The 16,469-nt window shown below is 39.4% G+C and overlaps 4 protein-coding genes across 4 annotated transcripts; all 4 read right to left on the reverse strand.

Moving 5' to 3' along the window:
* Positions 1-1,060: 1,060 nt before the first annotated feature.
* LOC126783345 (UDP-glycosyltransferase 74E2-like) lies at positions 1,061-2,354 on the reverse strand. The gene is given in 3 exon segments (XM_050508797.1): positions 1,061-1,490; positions 1,493-1,907; positions 2,107-2,354. Coding segments are annotated over 2 exon segments (717 nt in total). The 5' UTR covers positions 1,896-1,907; positions 2,107-2,354; the 3' UTR covers positions 1,061-1,176.
* A 260-nt stretch (positions 2,355-2,614) lies between these two features.
* LOC126783034 (mogroside IE synthase-like) lies at positions 2,615-4,724 on the reverse strand. The gene is made up of 2 exons (XM_050508415.1): positions 3,849-4,724; positions 2,615-3,637 (listed from the first exon to the last, which is right to left on the reverse strand). Exons 1-2 carry the CDS (start codon positions 4,515-4,517, stop codon positions 2,915-2,917), a joined length of 1,392 nt encoding a protein of 463 aa, XP_050364372.1. The 5' UTR covers positions 4,518-4,724; the 3' UTR covers positions 2,615-2,914.
* Positions 4,725-6,333: 1,609 nt separating this feature from the next.
* On the reverse strand, positions 6,334-8,195 carry LOC126783053 (F-box protein SKIP22-like). Its single transcript, XM_050508436.1, has one exon. It carries the CDS (start codon positions 8,126-8,128, stop codon positions 6,569-6,571), a length of 1,560 nt encoding a protein of 519 aa, XP_050364393.1. The 5' UTR covers positions 8,129-8,195; the 3' UTR covers positions 6,334-6,568.
* Positions 8,196-11,101: 2,906 nt separating this feature from the next.
* On the reverse strand, positions 11,102-14,850 carry LOC126783696 (probable zinc metallopeptidase EGY3, chloroplastic). The gene is made up of 6 exons (XM_050509212.1): positions 14,285-14,850; positions 13,961-14,158; positions 13,238-13,462; positions 12,637-12,875; positions 12,250-12,404; positions 11,102-11,640 (listed from the first exon to the last, which is right to left on the reverse strand). Exons 1-6 carry the CDS (start codon positions 14,819-14,821, stop codon positions 11,285-11,287), a joined length of 1,710 nt encoding a protein of 569 aa, XP_050365169.1. The 5' UTR covers positions 14,822-14,850; the 3' UTR covers positions 11,102-11,284.
* Between the last annotated feature and the right edge of the window lie 1,619 nt (positions 14,851-16,469).

Consider the following 16,469-nt stretch of genomic DNA (forward strand, 5'->3'; position numbering starts at 1 on the left):
AATGGTACAGGAAGATATACTATTAATTACTTAACAATTACAAAGGTAATTATATTAAATTATGCTAATGGTACATTAGGGGCGCCTGCTCATGAGGGCGTGCAACTGCTTCCATCGATCAGAGGCGTCCACCTGTCCAAGTTTCAAATCAGATCCCGCACTTGTTCTATATTTTCACACTCGAACTTGTTCTCCCAATGCCAAATACTAGATTTGCCTCTATTTCTACCTGATTGTACGTTGAAATTGGCCGGTATATAGCGACAGGTACTACTATTTGTCGAAAGTCGGCAAATCAACAAGTCCTGGTGCCAAAATGATGTTTGAAATCACATGTATGAACATATGTACATGTTTGCTTCCTATCTTTTAATTACCATTCCACCAAAAGATCGACGTGCGTAATGAATATATGTTCTATGAAGTTGTTTATGTTAGTTTCCATTGATAAGTCATAATGTATACGTAACCAACGTCGTAGTTCCATTGCTATGCAAATCATAGCAGATGAGCTCAGCTCGATCAACAACTACCAAAAGCAGTAGCTCTTGGTAGTTTTTCTTAGTTTGCTTCATTCACAGTTCTTGTTTCTTCATTAGTTTGCTTCATTAGCTACTCATAGTGTGGAATGATTGTTTCTAATTCCCCCATCGACAAACTACAGCATACTTTTCCTGTTTTTTTCCATGATCTAAGTTCAAGTATACATGTGTCGGAATCCCATTGATTGGTTGAGGCTAGAGTACATAGGGTAATTGTTTGAGGCTAGAGTACATAGGGTAATTGTTTGCTCCGAATTACTTGAATGAATTTCAAGTACCAGCACATTCCTTACTCTACTGTTTTCCATTCGGTTATATTGATGTGATTAACAGAAGTCGAATGTTATTGATGCGGAATCGATTCAATCCGATATAGGCCCACCCTCAATTTCAACCTTAACTCCCGGATTAAGAAAAAAGTCTTTTGTGTTAGGTCTCTTTGTTTTACTCCTGTTGTCCATCATAGATGATTAAGCTTACGTATCTAATATACCATCTATTTCTAATTATTGCAGAAATGGAATACAGATTAAATTGCACATTGCACAGTTTATGACAGAACCACATTAATTTGTCCAACACTCTTCTCACAATGACACTGGGGAATACCACTTCAAAACAGCTCCTTGATCGATCAACTGAGTTTCTGATGAACCAGAGTTGCAATGAAGTCATCAATGTTCTTGTTAGAACTTCCACCTTCATCCACAGCATTTCTAGCCAATTCTTTCAATGCTATAGCATTCCTTTTTATTTCTTGTCCGCTCTGTCCCTCCAATATTTCCCTTATACAATGCTCAACTTCTTCTTGCCTCACAATCCCTTTCTGATCATCTTGAGCTTTGATCCCAACTTTCCAGACATCCATAATGAACTTGGCATTTGTTCTTTGGTCAGTCCATCGAGGCATTGCAACCATTGGAACCCCCAAACTCACAGCCTCCAATTGGAGTTCCAACCACAAAGTGTAATGAAGCATCCAACTGCTTCATGAGCCAAAACCTCCAATTGGGGACACCAGGAAACCACCAAACCCTTCGCAGATGTCTCCTCCAAAAACCCTTTTGGAACCTTCCTTGCTTCTGTTTCTCTAATCACCCACAAGAATTTTCTTTTGCTTCTTCTCAATCCAAAAGCCAGTTCCTCCATTTGTTCTGCCTCAAGTTCTGCTCGGCTGCCAAATGACACATACACAATAGACCTCTTTGTCTGTTCATTGAGCCACTTTATGCAGACACTGCTGTTTGGTGTAAACATGTTGAAACCATAGTCTTTATCATCTTCAAGACGCTTATCTAAGTACTGAGATGGTATAGTTGGTCCGACGGGCTTCATTGACCAAACCTTTGCCATCCAATCCACTGCCTATATATGAAGAGCAATAATAATTAAGACTACTTGGTTCATGATGAAAATTAGTTTAGTTTATGAAATGCCAACTGAATGCTACAAAATGTCCACAAAGATGCATATGGCCATCCAACATAATAATCAGTAGCTTATGAAACTCCAAAATCATATGAAATCCAAATAAAGTGACTTGAGTAGCTTCCTATATACTTACTTGTTGTTCCAACTCATAAAATGTATTGCAGAAGACCCAATCAGCCTTGTCAATATTGCAGAACTGATCCACAACAACCAATTTATAAACGGTCGGGTGAGAACCAAAATCAGAAAGAAAGGATGGCAGATCTGAGGACTCGAGTTAAAATGGCCCTGGCCAGGATAGGGTAAGACCAAGCAGTGAGGTTTGCAAGCTCTGTGTTCTTTCATCATTTCTCAGTTTTGCTGCTGTGTTTGGTTTGTGAAGAACTGTTGGCCAAAAATCAATATAACTGCAAAAGAATCAAGACGAAGAGCACAAACAGTCCACGAAAGCGTAACGGTCATGATGCGAGCCAAATCTCAATACGGCTCTTTATTTCACTATTTTGGACATTGGTGGGGCTTAAAAGTAGAATCACTTGAATGTTTAACATGAGACAAAAAAAATATAGGTAAATCCGTGAATGTTTATTTCCATTGATTGAAACTGGACCAGTAAGAGGACATATACTGAACAGTGAATACTTGCTTTCATAGTTAAACATGCACGTTACAATCTGAAATAGAACAAAGCAATCTATTTTGCATTGGGAAAACATAGCAGAAATCAATCCTCAAAGCACAGAAAATAAAAGTTTACATTATGGAAGGGCAAAGCCAAGATCGCATTGAATACTTATTTGTAGTTATAGCATCACAACGTGGTACACAAGTATGCATGTTAATTCTCATCACAGAACAGTTCTTATTCTCTAAACTAGAAAGGCCGTAAATGAAACCAAACTAATGGAATCATCAGCGAGAAACAGTCGAGAACTTACAAACTAACGCTTGATCAAGGTTTCGATGAATTCATCAATGTTTTTGTCGGAACTTCCACCTTCATCCACTGCCTTTTGAGCCAAATCTTTCCATTTCATGGCATTCTTTCGTAGTTCTTTTCCTCTGTGCCCCTCCATGATTTCACTTATACAATGCTCAACTTCTGCTCGCCTTACAATGCCTTCCTCATCAGGTTGAGCTTTAATCCCTATTTTCCACACATCCCTAATGTACTTGGCATTGGTGCTTTGGTCAGTCCATTGCGGTATTCCCACTAAAGGTACTCCCAAACTCAGAGATTCCAAAGTCGAGTTCCAGCCACAATGTGTGATGAAGCACCCAACAGCCTCATGAGCCAAAACCTCCAGCTGGGAGCACCAAGAAACCACCAAACCCTTTTCAGTTGTCTCCTCGATGAAATTTTCTGGTACTTTAGCTGCTTCTGATTCTCTAACCACCCACAAGAATTTGCCTTTGCTCATCTTCAAACCCAATGCCAGTTCCTCCATTTGCTCCTGTCCAAGTCTCGCAGCGCTGCCGAATGAGATGTAAGCAACAGAGTTCTTTGGATGTTGGTTTAACCATTTCATGCATGCATCACTGTCGGATTTAAAGAGGTTGACACCATAATCTTTGTCGTCTTCAAGTCGGTTATCCAAGTACTTGGATGGTATAGTTGGTCCAATGGTCTTCACCGGCCAAAACTTTGCCATCCAATCCACCACCTAAACGAAGCAAAAACAATGAAGCAGGATAAATGCAACAGTTAGTTTGCTTTCCTGGCTATACACCAAACTGGTTTTGAAACATAGACTGGTAATCAAAACCCCTGACAAAAACATCAGATTATATATAAAGCACCAAGATAAATTAGCAAATGAGACCATGGTTGAATAGAAAGGTTGTGTTACTTGTGTAGCAGTGTCGAACACTTACTTGTTCTTCCAACTCATAAAAAGTGTTGCAGAGGACCCAATCGGCTTTGTCGACATTGCAGAACTGACCGATAACAAGTTCAAAGAAAGCTGGGTAAGACCCGTAATCGGATAGAAAAGATGGCAAGTCCGACGGCTCAAGTGGTGGCATCCCAGGAAGTGAAATCTCAGAGTCAGTAAGAGGAAGTTTCAGAAGGCCCTTGTTGACATGATTGTAGATGTTGTCAACAGCACAAGACTGGGTGAAGAAAACAGCTCCAGGTATTCCAAACTTCTTAGCAATATCCAAAGGCCAAGGCATGAATGCATCATAAACAAGACAGTCAACCGGGCACCCCGAGCATGATAGCTTCTGAAGGAGCTCAGCCAAAGTCTGAGACCCTGCTTTCCGAAAGCTGTCCAAATAGGCCTGAACACTTATTCCCAGTGTCTTCCAGCCTTCCTCATCGTAACCATCGGAGATGGTCTCCAGTGAGATAGTATCAAGTGCAGTGCAACTTGATCCTCTGTACATTGTTTTGTAGATATAACGAGTAGTGACCAGTGTGACTTTGACTCCTTTGCGATCTAAAAGCTTGGAAAATTGGAGCAGAGGGTTGATATGGCCTTGACTAGGATAGGTGAAGACCAAACAGTGAGCTTTGTAGACTCTCTGTTGTTGTTTCTCCATTTCTCTGGTTTGGTTTAGTATCTGTGTTTAGAAAGAACAGCTCCAAGTCAATATATACAGCTCAGAAATGAAGATGAAAGTGGACAATCAGTCCACGAAACAATACTGCCATACGAATCTTGTCCGCCAAGTCATATATCTCCACAGGTGCTGATGTGGATTTGAGCTCCAAGTTATAGATACGTATAGATTTGTGGCACCAAGTCCCAGCAACAATGATGTTTCCCTAGTTCAAATGCAGCAAAAGGACAAACTATTGTTGGATACTGAGGTTTTATATAGCATCACTATAGAATACAGATTCCTTTTTTCTTTTGACATGCCCAACCGGATTCAATATTATATCCAATTGTTTGAAGTTTTGGTAAAAAGATGTGCAATTTTATATGATTGACATTGATGGCCCAGTAAAGAAAATGGAGAAATTAAACACAGTTCAAGTTAATCTATGGCACCTAAGATCAGGTAGAGACTAGAGAAAGGCAAAAGGCCAATATAGTTTGATTGGGTAACAAGTTTCATAGCTCATTTGGGAGACTCAAATGCAATTTGACTTCTGCATCCAGTGTTAATTGCTCAGTGCAGATTAGCTTGGAGGACCCCACCCTCATTACACTCTAGAGGAGGGAAAGAGTGTTTAATTCCAAACATGAACATCATAAATGATTCTGAGATAGTTCTTTTGGGGGTTCAACAATGTAATAATAGATTCATTTGGTAAAATTTCCCAATGGCATATAATTTATTTTCATGTTCGACAATATGTGGGCAGTCTTATCAGAAATTGTGGTTCGGAGTAACTATGTGTATGATCTATATCAACTATTCATCTGCCTCAGGTAAACGAACTATATTATCTTATGCTGGCAGCCAGCTTTTAACAGAGCAGATATCACAGATAAATTTACGCAAGATTTAACAAAACTCAGAACCAGTAGTGGCAATGTAATTACAAAACTCGAAATCATATTATATCCAAATTCAAAGGTCATCAACAATGTAATTATAAACTCTGAATTATCCATATCCAAAACCTATAGGCCATCAACTCAAGAACTATATCCACATAAACAAAGACAACAATTAAAAGTCTAAAGCTTATCATTCCTTCAATCTACCAAGAGATCCAAGCAATGCTTATTATTTCTTTAAATGAAACAAGAATGGATGAAGCTGCAGCTTCAGTTGCAGCATTCAAGAGCGGAGAAGGTCCTGGACTGTCTTTGTCTCTTTGATTGGGAATCCTAAATGTTTAGATTTTACATGATCTCTCAGTGGAGGTTCAACCCGAACTGAGGCATGTCCTTGGGAGCCATTTACTTACATTATAACAAACTCAGAATATTCTAGAGGGAAATAATGTTTTAAGCCCAAATATGAACATCAGTTATGGTTCTGAATTTCTTGTTTTACTTTTCCCTCTTGTCAAAAGTAAAGTTCTTTTGGGGCTTCAACAATGTAAATAGATGATACACTGTCTGCTAAAGATAAACAAAGTTGGGAGAAAGGTGAGAATTGCGCTTCATTTAGTCAGATGCATAATTTATTTGGTAAAATTTCTCTTTAGTAATATAATATATTCTACAACCTGTGGGCACATGACTGAGATCTGTATCAGTATATATCATCATCTAACTGACAAGAACGGGTTCTTATTCAATATTGTGGTTACTAGTAACAAAGTGTATTATGATAAAGCATATAGGTAAATGAACAAAAACAATATTATGCTTGCAGCCAGCATTAACAGAACAGATATCAGTGAGAATTTAGACAAGATTTAACCTCTATATGCATGAACTAGTAGTGTAATTGCAAAACTCAGAAACATATTATATCCAAAACCAAAAAAGTCATCAACAATGTAATTACAGAACTCAGATTCATATTATATCCAAAGACCTAAAGGTCATCAACACAAGAACTAAAATTCATTATACCAGTCATTTTAATTGTACTAAGAGATCCAGGTATGCTTATGTATAAACAAAACAAAAACTGATGAACCTGCAGCTTCAGTTGCAGCGCTCAGCAACGGAGAAAGTACTGGACTATCCACTAAATCCTCCTCCCAGGTTGCAATCAGGAGAGAACCTCCGCCTCCTCCCATGACGAAAGATTACAGGACTACCACCAAGTGGGTACGGTACCTGTGGTCGTCCAAAAGGATCAGGGACACCAAAACCTGGAGGATCCCTAATGATTCCAGGAAAACCCGGTACAAATGGAATTGGCTCCCTCCTCATCGGGATGAACTGACCAGGCCTAACATGATCTCTCCACATCACCACTGCCTTCTTATGCCGCTCCCTATCCTCCCACTTCCCAGCAAACCGAAACTTCCAATTACCAACTCCTCCTCCTCCTCCTCCTCCTCCTCCCGACCCAAACTCCTCCACAAACTTCTGCTTCCACAGCTCGTCATTATTCGCCAGATTCTGTAGCTCCTTACAAGCACACCCCACTTTCGCAATGTCGGCGCCAGACAGCCTCTCCAAGATATTCATCTTGAGATCCAACGGCAGGCACACGAAGCTGGCCGGTTCTGGCAAACCGGCCTTCTCGCAAAGATCAATCAGCAACGGATACGTAATCCCATCCTTAACAATCCTCCAAAACTCAAAGATTTCGACTTCCGGAACAAACACCTCATCATCACTCACATTCCTGCACCCCCACACAAAGTCCAGCATCGGAGCGAACCTCCTCACATCCAAAGACACCCTATAAGGCCCTCCACCGCCGCCGCCGGCGGCCAAAGACCCATACACATTGACAAACTGCCCCAGAGTCTGAACCTTCAGCACCACAGCCTCCATCTTACCGCCGCCACGAGCCTGCAGAATCTCCGGCAATGTATACGACAGCGACAACGTATACGCCACCGCCGGCCACTCCTTTGGGAGACAAAACCGATCACTCAGCTCACCGGAAACAGAATCAAACCTGACGAATCGAGACTCCGAAAGCACGGCGTGTAAGGCAATCACCAACAGCTTGTGATCGCTGCGATCCTCGGCTAGCTCCTCCCTCATTACTCTCCTCAAGAAGAACGGCACCGAGTACTTCTTCCTCACTCCGCCACCGGATTCGTCGTCAATCTCCATAAAATATGAGGCTTCACCGCTTAGGGTTTCCGAAATCGAATCGCCTCCGTCAATTAGGGTTTGCGAGTCCGAAACCGCATGCCTGGCCTCTCCGATTAGGGTTTCGGGCATCGGAGCTTCAGCCATGGCCTCCTGACTCGTGGACGCCGCACCTTCGCCGGTTAGGAACTCCGAATTCGACCTCGGATCTTCAGCCATGGCTTCACTCGTGGAAGCAGAGCCTTCGCGAATTAGGGTTTGGGGAATTGGGGAAACTGAGGTGTGAGGAATTAGGGAGTAGAAGATGAGGTCGCCGGAGGTGATGCCGAGGGAGGCGAGGGAGTCGTTTTCGGAGGAGGAGGGGAGGAGCTCGTCGCGGCGGTTGAGGGAGAGGCGGAGAGAGGAGGAGGGGGCGGCGGAGATGGATTGGGAGAGGGATTGTTTGAGGTGGAGGAGAGAGCAGTGGTTGGGCACCTCGAGGCGGAGCGTCTCTTTGGTCTCGGTGGAGCGTAGTCTCAGCTTCATAGCTTAAAGCTTTCTCAACAATCTGCTCTGGTTTTCGTTTTGGATTTCGAACTGGGGAAGAAGACGGTGTGTGGATAACACTGAGGTGACTGAGCCAAAGATTCGATTTTTTCTGCTATTTATCTGGAAATGATTCGTAATTACGAAAGTAACCCTCTTGACGACGTCATTTGATTCGTAAGACTTTTGCGTTCATAATTCGAACTTTGCCGTATGATTTTAAGTTTTGTAATTTGTTCTTAATATTTGTCGAATACAATAGATGTGAGAATAATTCGAAGAATAATTATTTCTTGACTGAATAATATAAAATAGAATATATAGACATTAAGTAGAAAAAATCTCAAATGATCTGGAATCCTAATTTAATAAGAGATATAAACATATTTCAAAATAGAAACTTAAATAGGTTAAGACAAACATAAGGATAGAATATACGATGTTAACTTGGTAAAAATCTTGTCAATCAAAACAAAAATCTCTTGAGCAAAACAAAAGTTTGATCGAATGAGAAAAAGAGTATAATGCACTAACTACTAATATCTTAATATGTGATGTAGACTCCTCATGATGTCTACTAAACCTTAAAGTTCTGACAAATGACACATATCAATGCTCTTCATATGTTTCACAAAAATAGATTTAAGTAAAGACTTGATGAATAAATCTGCAACATTAGACATTCAGGAACTTTTGTTGCTGCACATTGTAAAAGAACTTAGGCGAGATATGCTTAGTTGTCTCTCTTGATGAAACCCAACTTAGTATGCTCTATGCAACTAGCGCTATTTTCATAAATGCACGTAAGTTTATCAGTTGTAGAGCCTAATCCACAAGAATTACGAATATGATGAACAAGTGAGCTAAGCTAAACACATTCTTTACATGCTTTATAGAAAACTACGATCTCTGCGTGATTCGACGAGTAGCAACAAGAGATTACTTAGTGAATTTCCAAGATATCGCCGTATTCCCAACGGTCTAAAACATAACCAGTTTGAGAACAAACCTTATGAGAGTCCGAGAGGTACCATGCGTCGACATAACCAACTAACACGTTGTTTGGAGTCTTTGCATTGGAGGAAGAAGCAAGATGAGACGATACCTTGCTCTCGGCACCGTGTGCAGCCTCCACGATGTAGCTGCCGACGATGGCTTCACCGCGCACGATAGCGCTGGTGTGAGGAGGGCTGGCCACGGTGGTCTCTCTATTGTAGGGGTATAACAATCCAATGTTAATGGATTCTTTAAAGTACCGAAACAAGTGCTTGACACAATTCCAATGATTAGTGTAGGTGCGAAACTAATCTAGCTAACAAGTTCACTGTGAAAAATATGTCTGGTCTAATGCATTGAGCTAAATACAATAGTGCCCCAATTGCACTAAGGTATGAAACTTTAGGACCAAGAACCTCTTCATCATCTTTAGGACCGAATGGGTCCTTCTTGATATCTAGACTTCGAACGACCATAAGAGTAGACAATTGACTGCATAGATCCATATTGAAATGTCGAAGCATCTTTTGCATGTAGTTAAACTAATGCACCAAGATGTCGTCGGCCCTATGAACAAGCTCAAGGCCGAGACAAAATATTGTCATGCATCTCAAATTCCGACTTCAAATAAGCAACGGTTTGTTTCAATTTCATTAGGACTACTAATAATGTTCATGTCATCAACGTAAACGGCGACGATGACAAATCCGGAATTTGTCTTTTCGTATGAACACACATGGGCATAGTTCATCATTGATGTAACCCCTTCAGTCAAGTATTTGTGTAACTGATTGTACCATATTCTTCTATATTGTTTAAACCCGTACAACGAACGACACAATCTGATTGCATGAACACTCCATGGTTTGGAGGCACTTGATGGAGGTAATGTAGTCCCTATGGAACCTTCATGTATATATCTGTGACAAGATCCTCATACAGATAAGTTGTAACCACATCCATTAGTTACATGTTTAGTCTTTTGGATACTACCAAACTAGTAAGGTAGTGGAAGGTAATAATGTCCATAATCAGAGAGTAAGTCTCATAAGCAATGCCAGGTCATTGAGAAAATCCTTGCGCTACGAGTCTTGCTTTATAATGCACGACCTCGTTCATTTCATTATGTAAGGTTATGACCAAAGACCCATTTTATGTCCAATAAGTTTGACGTCACTCGGAGTCAATTCAACATTTTCGTAAACTTATCTCTTCTTTAACGAGTCTAATTCTGCTTGTATTGCTTTCTTCCACTTGGACTAATCTGCTCGGTGTTCACATTCAACTATAGAAAATGAGTGGCGTCTCTTTGGTCTCGGTGGAACGTAGTCTCAGCTTCATGGCTTTTTGCTTAAGAAAGGTTAGGGTTTTAATCAAAACTCAGATTCTCTCAATCTATTCTCTGGTTTTCGTTTTGGATTTCGAACTGGGGAAGAGGACAGTGTGTGGTCAACACTGAGCCAAATAATTGATCTTTTTCCTATTTATATGGAAATGATCCATAATTACAAAAATAAACCTCCTGACGACGTCGTTTACTGCTTAATGTCTAATGAGTCGTTATTCCGTTCGAGGGTATATTTCAAACTTTTCACTTATATACTTCGATGTCGTTTACATGATTTTTTGTAGTCCATTTACACAGTGAAAATACATTCATTGTACGTTATTCAATTTAGGGGTAACTTCGAACTTTTAACTCATATACATCAACCGATTTATATGATTTTCTCAAATTTAAGTCGTTTATACTGCATATGAAAATACACACCGTGCACCACTAAAGACAATCCGTTAAAGAACATGTGTATCACTGTTTGGAAAATCAAAGATATTAAGTTTTGTAATTACATTGCTATTACTGGTAATCTTGTCTGAATTTCTAAAAGATATATATTCTCAGCCACAGTGAATCTTACATTTACTATTCTCAACGCTATTCAAGTCATAGTAAATCTTACATTCACTATGGCTTGGAAAGGGAGGTGGATACTTGAGTCGAACAAACTTTCATACTGTACCAAACCTGGAACTAAATACAGTATCATGCTCTGAGCTATTTCATTCTTCGTCATTCTTCTATGTTACATTTACAATGAGAGAGTCGAAATAGTCATTAACATACAAGAACATATGAACTTGCAGTTTTTTTTTTACTATTTACAGATCACCCCTGAAGAATGGTGCATTGAAGAATGAGCTGGAGAATGTTCCTCCTCCATTGGGGAAAAGAGTGAGGAAACAGATGAGGCCAAGGACACAACCCCAAGCGAATCTGTCATCACCTAAAGGGGTGATTTCATCTTTTGCAGGAACTTCTTCTCCACCCCGGAAGAAGGTTGCAAATAATCCCCATGCCAAGCAAAGGACACTTCCACTCAGGCCACCGATACCAAGTAAAAGCGATGTGGCAAACGATAGCAGAGTGGCAGTGCTTCTTCCAAACATAGCTTGTGCAATGCGGCCTCCTTCGAGCCTTCCACAGGGTAACAAGTTCAGAGAAGTCACAACCATACCTGCAGGATTATTGCTAACTGGTTCAGAGTTCTATCTATACTGGTTCTGTGTAAATTGTAATTGAGGACCGCCTTAGATAATTGCTAACCAGACATTCACCTAGACAACAGTGGCTTGGCATGAAATAACTGCATCTTTCCCCACAACCAAGACTTTCAGTTAAATTCGTTTTATCACAATAATTGGAGAACAAAGAAGGTCAATAACCGAAACAGAACAAGTAATTTTATACCCAAGAACCCCATTTTTTGGCCAATTTGTTCCTAGTCTCCTATTTTCCTTTCAACTTGTTCATCATTTGTATTGGTTTAAGTTCAGACTTAGACCTTGGAAAGAGCTAGTCTTAAAGTCATTTGCATTAATTCTGATAATAAGGAGTTACACAACTTAAGCTAGTATGCATTGAAAGTTCCAAAGAGGATTATCAACTGATCCTTAAGATTAAGTACAGATAATATAAACAGAAGCTGAGCTAAGTAGAATTGAGATTCTGGACAACAACTATCAGTTATACCCAAATTTCTGACCACTACCACATAATGTTTACAGTGAAGTTTTGATTTGGGGAGTAAATAAAATTGTATGATTTAGAAGGCCAAGGAACTCACCTAGAAGTCCAGCAAAAGCAAGGGGATCAACAGGAACTCCAACACCTTCAACTGCATTGGGTAGCACATTCCCAAGATCATCAGCATAAGGACCAATAACAAATTGGATAAATGAAAGCAGTGGATTGTTGTAAAAGAACTGAGGCCTTATATACCTGCCAAGAAATAAAAGAATCATTGTCAGAACCAAATAATGAAGGGTGGGGTGAGGAACAGGATGCCATAGTATAGTGAAGGTTATAGACCACTATTAAGATAGGCATGAACTATACTTTAATAAGCACTGTCATCACCATTGCTTACTTGTAAGGTTGCACCCAAAGAAATAAAATTTAATTTTAATGATATTACAACTTTTTCATTCTGAGGAAGGTTAGAAGAAATTACAATGCATTGTCACCCCCATTAAAACTGCCATCAGCCACAAACGCAGCAACTGCAAGTACCAGTGATGTAATATATGCACTAGCTGTGCGCGCCACTGGAATATCAAAGAGAGCTTTCTTATTTGGAAGCAGCGACTCATAGTTATTCATCACCCCTATACACCCCGTCCAATTGGATGGCACAAGAAAAGATGGGCTGAGTTTCACACCGTAACGAGCTGCTGTTACTCTAGTGGCTATCTGCATGCATAGCACAAGCTTTGTCAGAATGAAGAGCAAACAATCATTAACGATACACGTATAGACAATTGTAGTACATTACCTCTTAAAACTGAACAAAGGGATGGAATTTGTCCTATTAGCTATATGACTTTGGTATACTGTGATTAATTACTATCCACTTGTTTAAGTAAAAACACCACTAACATAAAGTTATAAACCTAATTTTGTAGCCCTCCTCTGATAACAAATTTTCATTTCCCATTCCAGAAACAGGTGTACTGTCAAATAATCATATAAAGTATCAATTATGACTGCTGTCGAATAATATGTACTGTACTAATCATGGACAAGTACCCATGTATGATGAGTTGGTAACATACCTCAGAAACTCCCAAAATAGACAGGAAGCCACCGAAGAGAGGCACAACATCAGCTAGGTAGTCATCAAAGGTAGCACCGGGTTTAAGGAAGAAGCCACTCATCAAAGCTATTGTCCCAAAAGTAGCAACGCACAATGCTACTGCACTAACATAACCCCACGGAGTGCTCAGCTTGGTATACTCAAATTGAAGATCTATTTCTGCTTTAGGTTGCACCATACAGACCTTAAAGAAAACCAACAAAAACTGTCAGTATAATCAAAACTTTAAATTTCGGCTCACAATGCTACGGGGAGGACCGGATGACTACAGAAGGAAAACAATGTGAGAAGTTGCAGAATTCGAAAACCCCAAAATCAGGGCCATATACCAGTTCATGCTACATCAAACTACTGAAATTATCATCAGTCAATCACCATGTAACAACATGCTTAGATCAGTTCAGGACAAAACTATAATTGAAGCAAACACAGCCATAAAGCTGGTTGAATGCTTTTACCCAAACAAGGCAAGGCTTGCCATGAATTTTTCATCCATACAATTTAGTTTTTGTGTGGTAACTAGAACTGACACCTCACAATATGCATATCATGAATGATTCACCAAAACTTTATAGGCTAACATTTAGGACAATATGATACGTACAAGATCAAATCCGTATATACAAAATGAATTTTAGGAATAATTTAGAAAAGAAGCCAATCTCAGCTCAGGCTCAAGTACCTGTTTTGTGATGTCATTTGTTTGTTCCTCCATGAACCATAAAACAACCTCCCTTCCCGCCACCTCAGACAGCTTTTTCTCCAATTTGGGCATGACCTCTTCAATTGGTCTCCTCAGGTTTCCAATGAAAATGCCTCCATCTCCGAATCTCCGAACATCAGTTGGAAAAAACGTATCGAATCCAAAACAACTCTTTAACTGCAATATCAAATAATCCAGAACACAAGGTCGGTACTTAACTTGATAAGTTACTAAACAAAAACAATCTAGCCACATTATAGCAAAAGTAATGCATCATAAGGATTTTCAAGGGACAGAAGTTACCTTGTTAAGGTCAATAGCCTTGAAAGTCTCTTCAGCTTTCTCCAACCTCTCCTTCTCTCTAGCCAAACTATCTCTTAAGGCTCTATTAAGCAGCTCTACAATTGGGTTATCACTACTTTCCCTATCAAGATCCTTAAGCTTCCTATCTGCCCTCTTCTTCTCCAACTTTATTGCAGCTTCAATTGAGGGGTTCCCCATGAACCTCTTGAACTCCTCATCTGTCTTCCAATCCATTTCTTGCTGTTTCTCTTTCTCCTCATCATTATTCTCTTCACCCTTTTCACCTTCTTCTCCCTCCTTTTGACTGTCATCATCACTTGGCTTCTCAGAAACTACAACTGAAGAAGAGGAAGAAGAAGATTGGCCATCTTTCATGGAAAATGTAATGGAATGGTGTTTTCTTGAGATGGGTTTGGAAGAAGATGAATTGGTGAAAGAGAAGTGATGGGCCTTTTTACCAAATGGGGTATTGATGTTTTTGGTCTTGGGAGGCCATGAAGGTATGTGGGAAGGTGAAGTGATGGAAAGGGAAGCCATTGGAGAGATTGAGCAGTGGACTGGGAAATACGAGGAGACATGGTTTGGTGATCAGAAGTACAATAGGAGTTGGATAGACGGGGATGGAGAGAGCTGGGGTGGTCTGGAAAGTTGGAGAAGGAAGGACAGGTGGAATGGGTTTTGAACGATGTGACAAAAGTATGAGACCCCATCTGAGCGCCAAGAATCCGAGATTGTGGTTTTCGATTTTATGGGAAATACGAAATTGATACACCGTATTAAACCACCATCAATGCGTCTCACCTTGTAAGAGTTTATTTAATCACACTCTTATAACTCAAATCCATTTTATGAACTAAATAACATGTCAAAGTTACGTATATATATCATTTCACTATATGCTAATTTAAAATTATATTTAATAATTAAGGGGATAGAAAAATAAATTGTAAAATTAAAACATAAAAAAATAGAAAAATTATTACTTATTTTATAGGGAAGTTACAAGTCACTACGTAAAATATAGAAGATTATTCACACCCATTAAAAGCAAATTTGTCGCTCACCCATATCATACTTACCTCATGCCCATCACCCTAAGTAAATGTTAAGTGTTTTTTTTCTCAACAAATTTATAACTATAGTATTATAAAAGACACTTGTCATATATTTAAAATAGTGGACATGATAGGGGTGGACGACAAACAATTATATTGAATAAATAAAATTTGAAAAAATTGACCATAATATGTCATAAGTACGGTGATACGATGTCCAAATTGAATGAAGTTTTAACAGTGTGCTTAAAAATATGAAGCGATCACATCTGACGGTCCAATTGACTATGCCATAAAATTAAGTTGTTGATCACTGATTGTCCACTAAACTATTATAACATTTATAATAGATTAGATATAAAGGTGTCGCATTATGAACCGACTATATGGAGGCAATGTCTAGACATCAATCACACCGTTTGATGTTTTTGTTATATATATTTAGGCACCATGTGAAAATTTCATTCAATTTGGATCTTGTTTAACCGTTTCCACATCGTAAAAACTGAAAACACCACTAATACGCATTAAAGATGAACCTATTACCAAGATGCAAAGGCTAAAATTCTTTTGCATCTCTTAGACCACGTAATTATTTGGAGTCACCTTGTGCAGTCGGAATCCATAATTATATTTGCGAGGGGACCGGTCAATGCTGTTTTATACTGGATAAATTCTATTTTTAAGTTGACCGGATGTTCGGATGGTCATGCAGAGTCCAAATAGAATGAAATTTTAATTGAATGCCTTCATGAGCACGAGATGATGAGAAAATTTTGAAGATTTGTTCGTGCTTTGGTATTATTTATTAAAGATTTTCGGACATTTACCGAAGTTAACTATGATTGTAAAAAAGACAACTATGATTGAGGTGGTATTTGTGCTGAGAAGTTACACCATAGGCCTACGCACATTGAATACATTTATTGTGAAATTAAATATATAATTCCCTGTATCACAGGCTTGCTCACACAGTCACACTGAATCGTTAGATGCCTTGTTCTCTGCACGTCCCGAGTCCCGACGAGTTTGTGATTAATGGTACAATGATTCAACCTTAATTAAGTTTTGATCAACACCAGAAAGTCGAAAACCAGAGAAGATCCTCCTTCAACCAATCTAATAATAAA

The sequence above is a fragment of the Argentina anserina genome, chromosome 2, assembly GCF_933775445.1.
Source record: "Argentina anserina chromosome 2, drPotAnse1.1, whole genome shotgun sequence".
Lineage (NCBI taxonomy): Eukaryota > Viridiplantae > Streptophyta > Magnoliopsida > Rosales > Rosaceae > Argentina > Argentina anserina.

What these genes read in the sequence shown, in the direction of transcription:
- LOC126783034 (XM_050508415.1), bottom strand. Translation starts at nt 4,517, where the DNA reads ATGGAGAAACAACAACAGAGAGTCTACAAAGCTCACTGTTTGGTCTTC. An exon ending in TTTATGAGTTGGAAGAACAA is followed by an intron (nt 3,638 to 3,848) that starts GTAAGTGTTCGA and finishes TGCTTCGTTTAG; the next exon opens with GTGGTGGATTGGATGGCAAA.
- LOC126783053 (XM_050508436.1), bottom strand. Translation starts at nt 8,128, where the DNA reads ATGAAGCTGAGACTACGCTCCACCGAGACCAAAGAGACGCTCCGCCTC.
- LOC126783696 (XM_050509212.1), bottom strand. Translation starts at nt 14,821, where the DNA reads ATGGCTTCCCTTTCCATCACTTCACCTTCCCACATACCTTCATGGCCT. An exon ending in CTATTTTGGGAGTTTCTGAG is followed by an intron (nt 12,876 to 13,237) that starts GTATGTTACCAA and finishes CTATGCATGCAG; the next exon opens with ATAGCCACTAGAGTAACAGC. An exon ending in TGCTTTTGCTGGACTTCTAG is followed by an intron (nt 11,641 to 12,249) that starts GTGAGTTCCTTG and finishes ATAATCCTGCAG; the next exon opens with GTATGGTTGTGACTTCTCTG.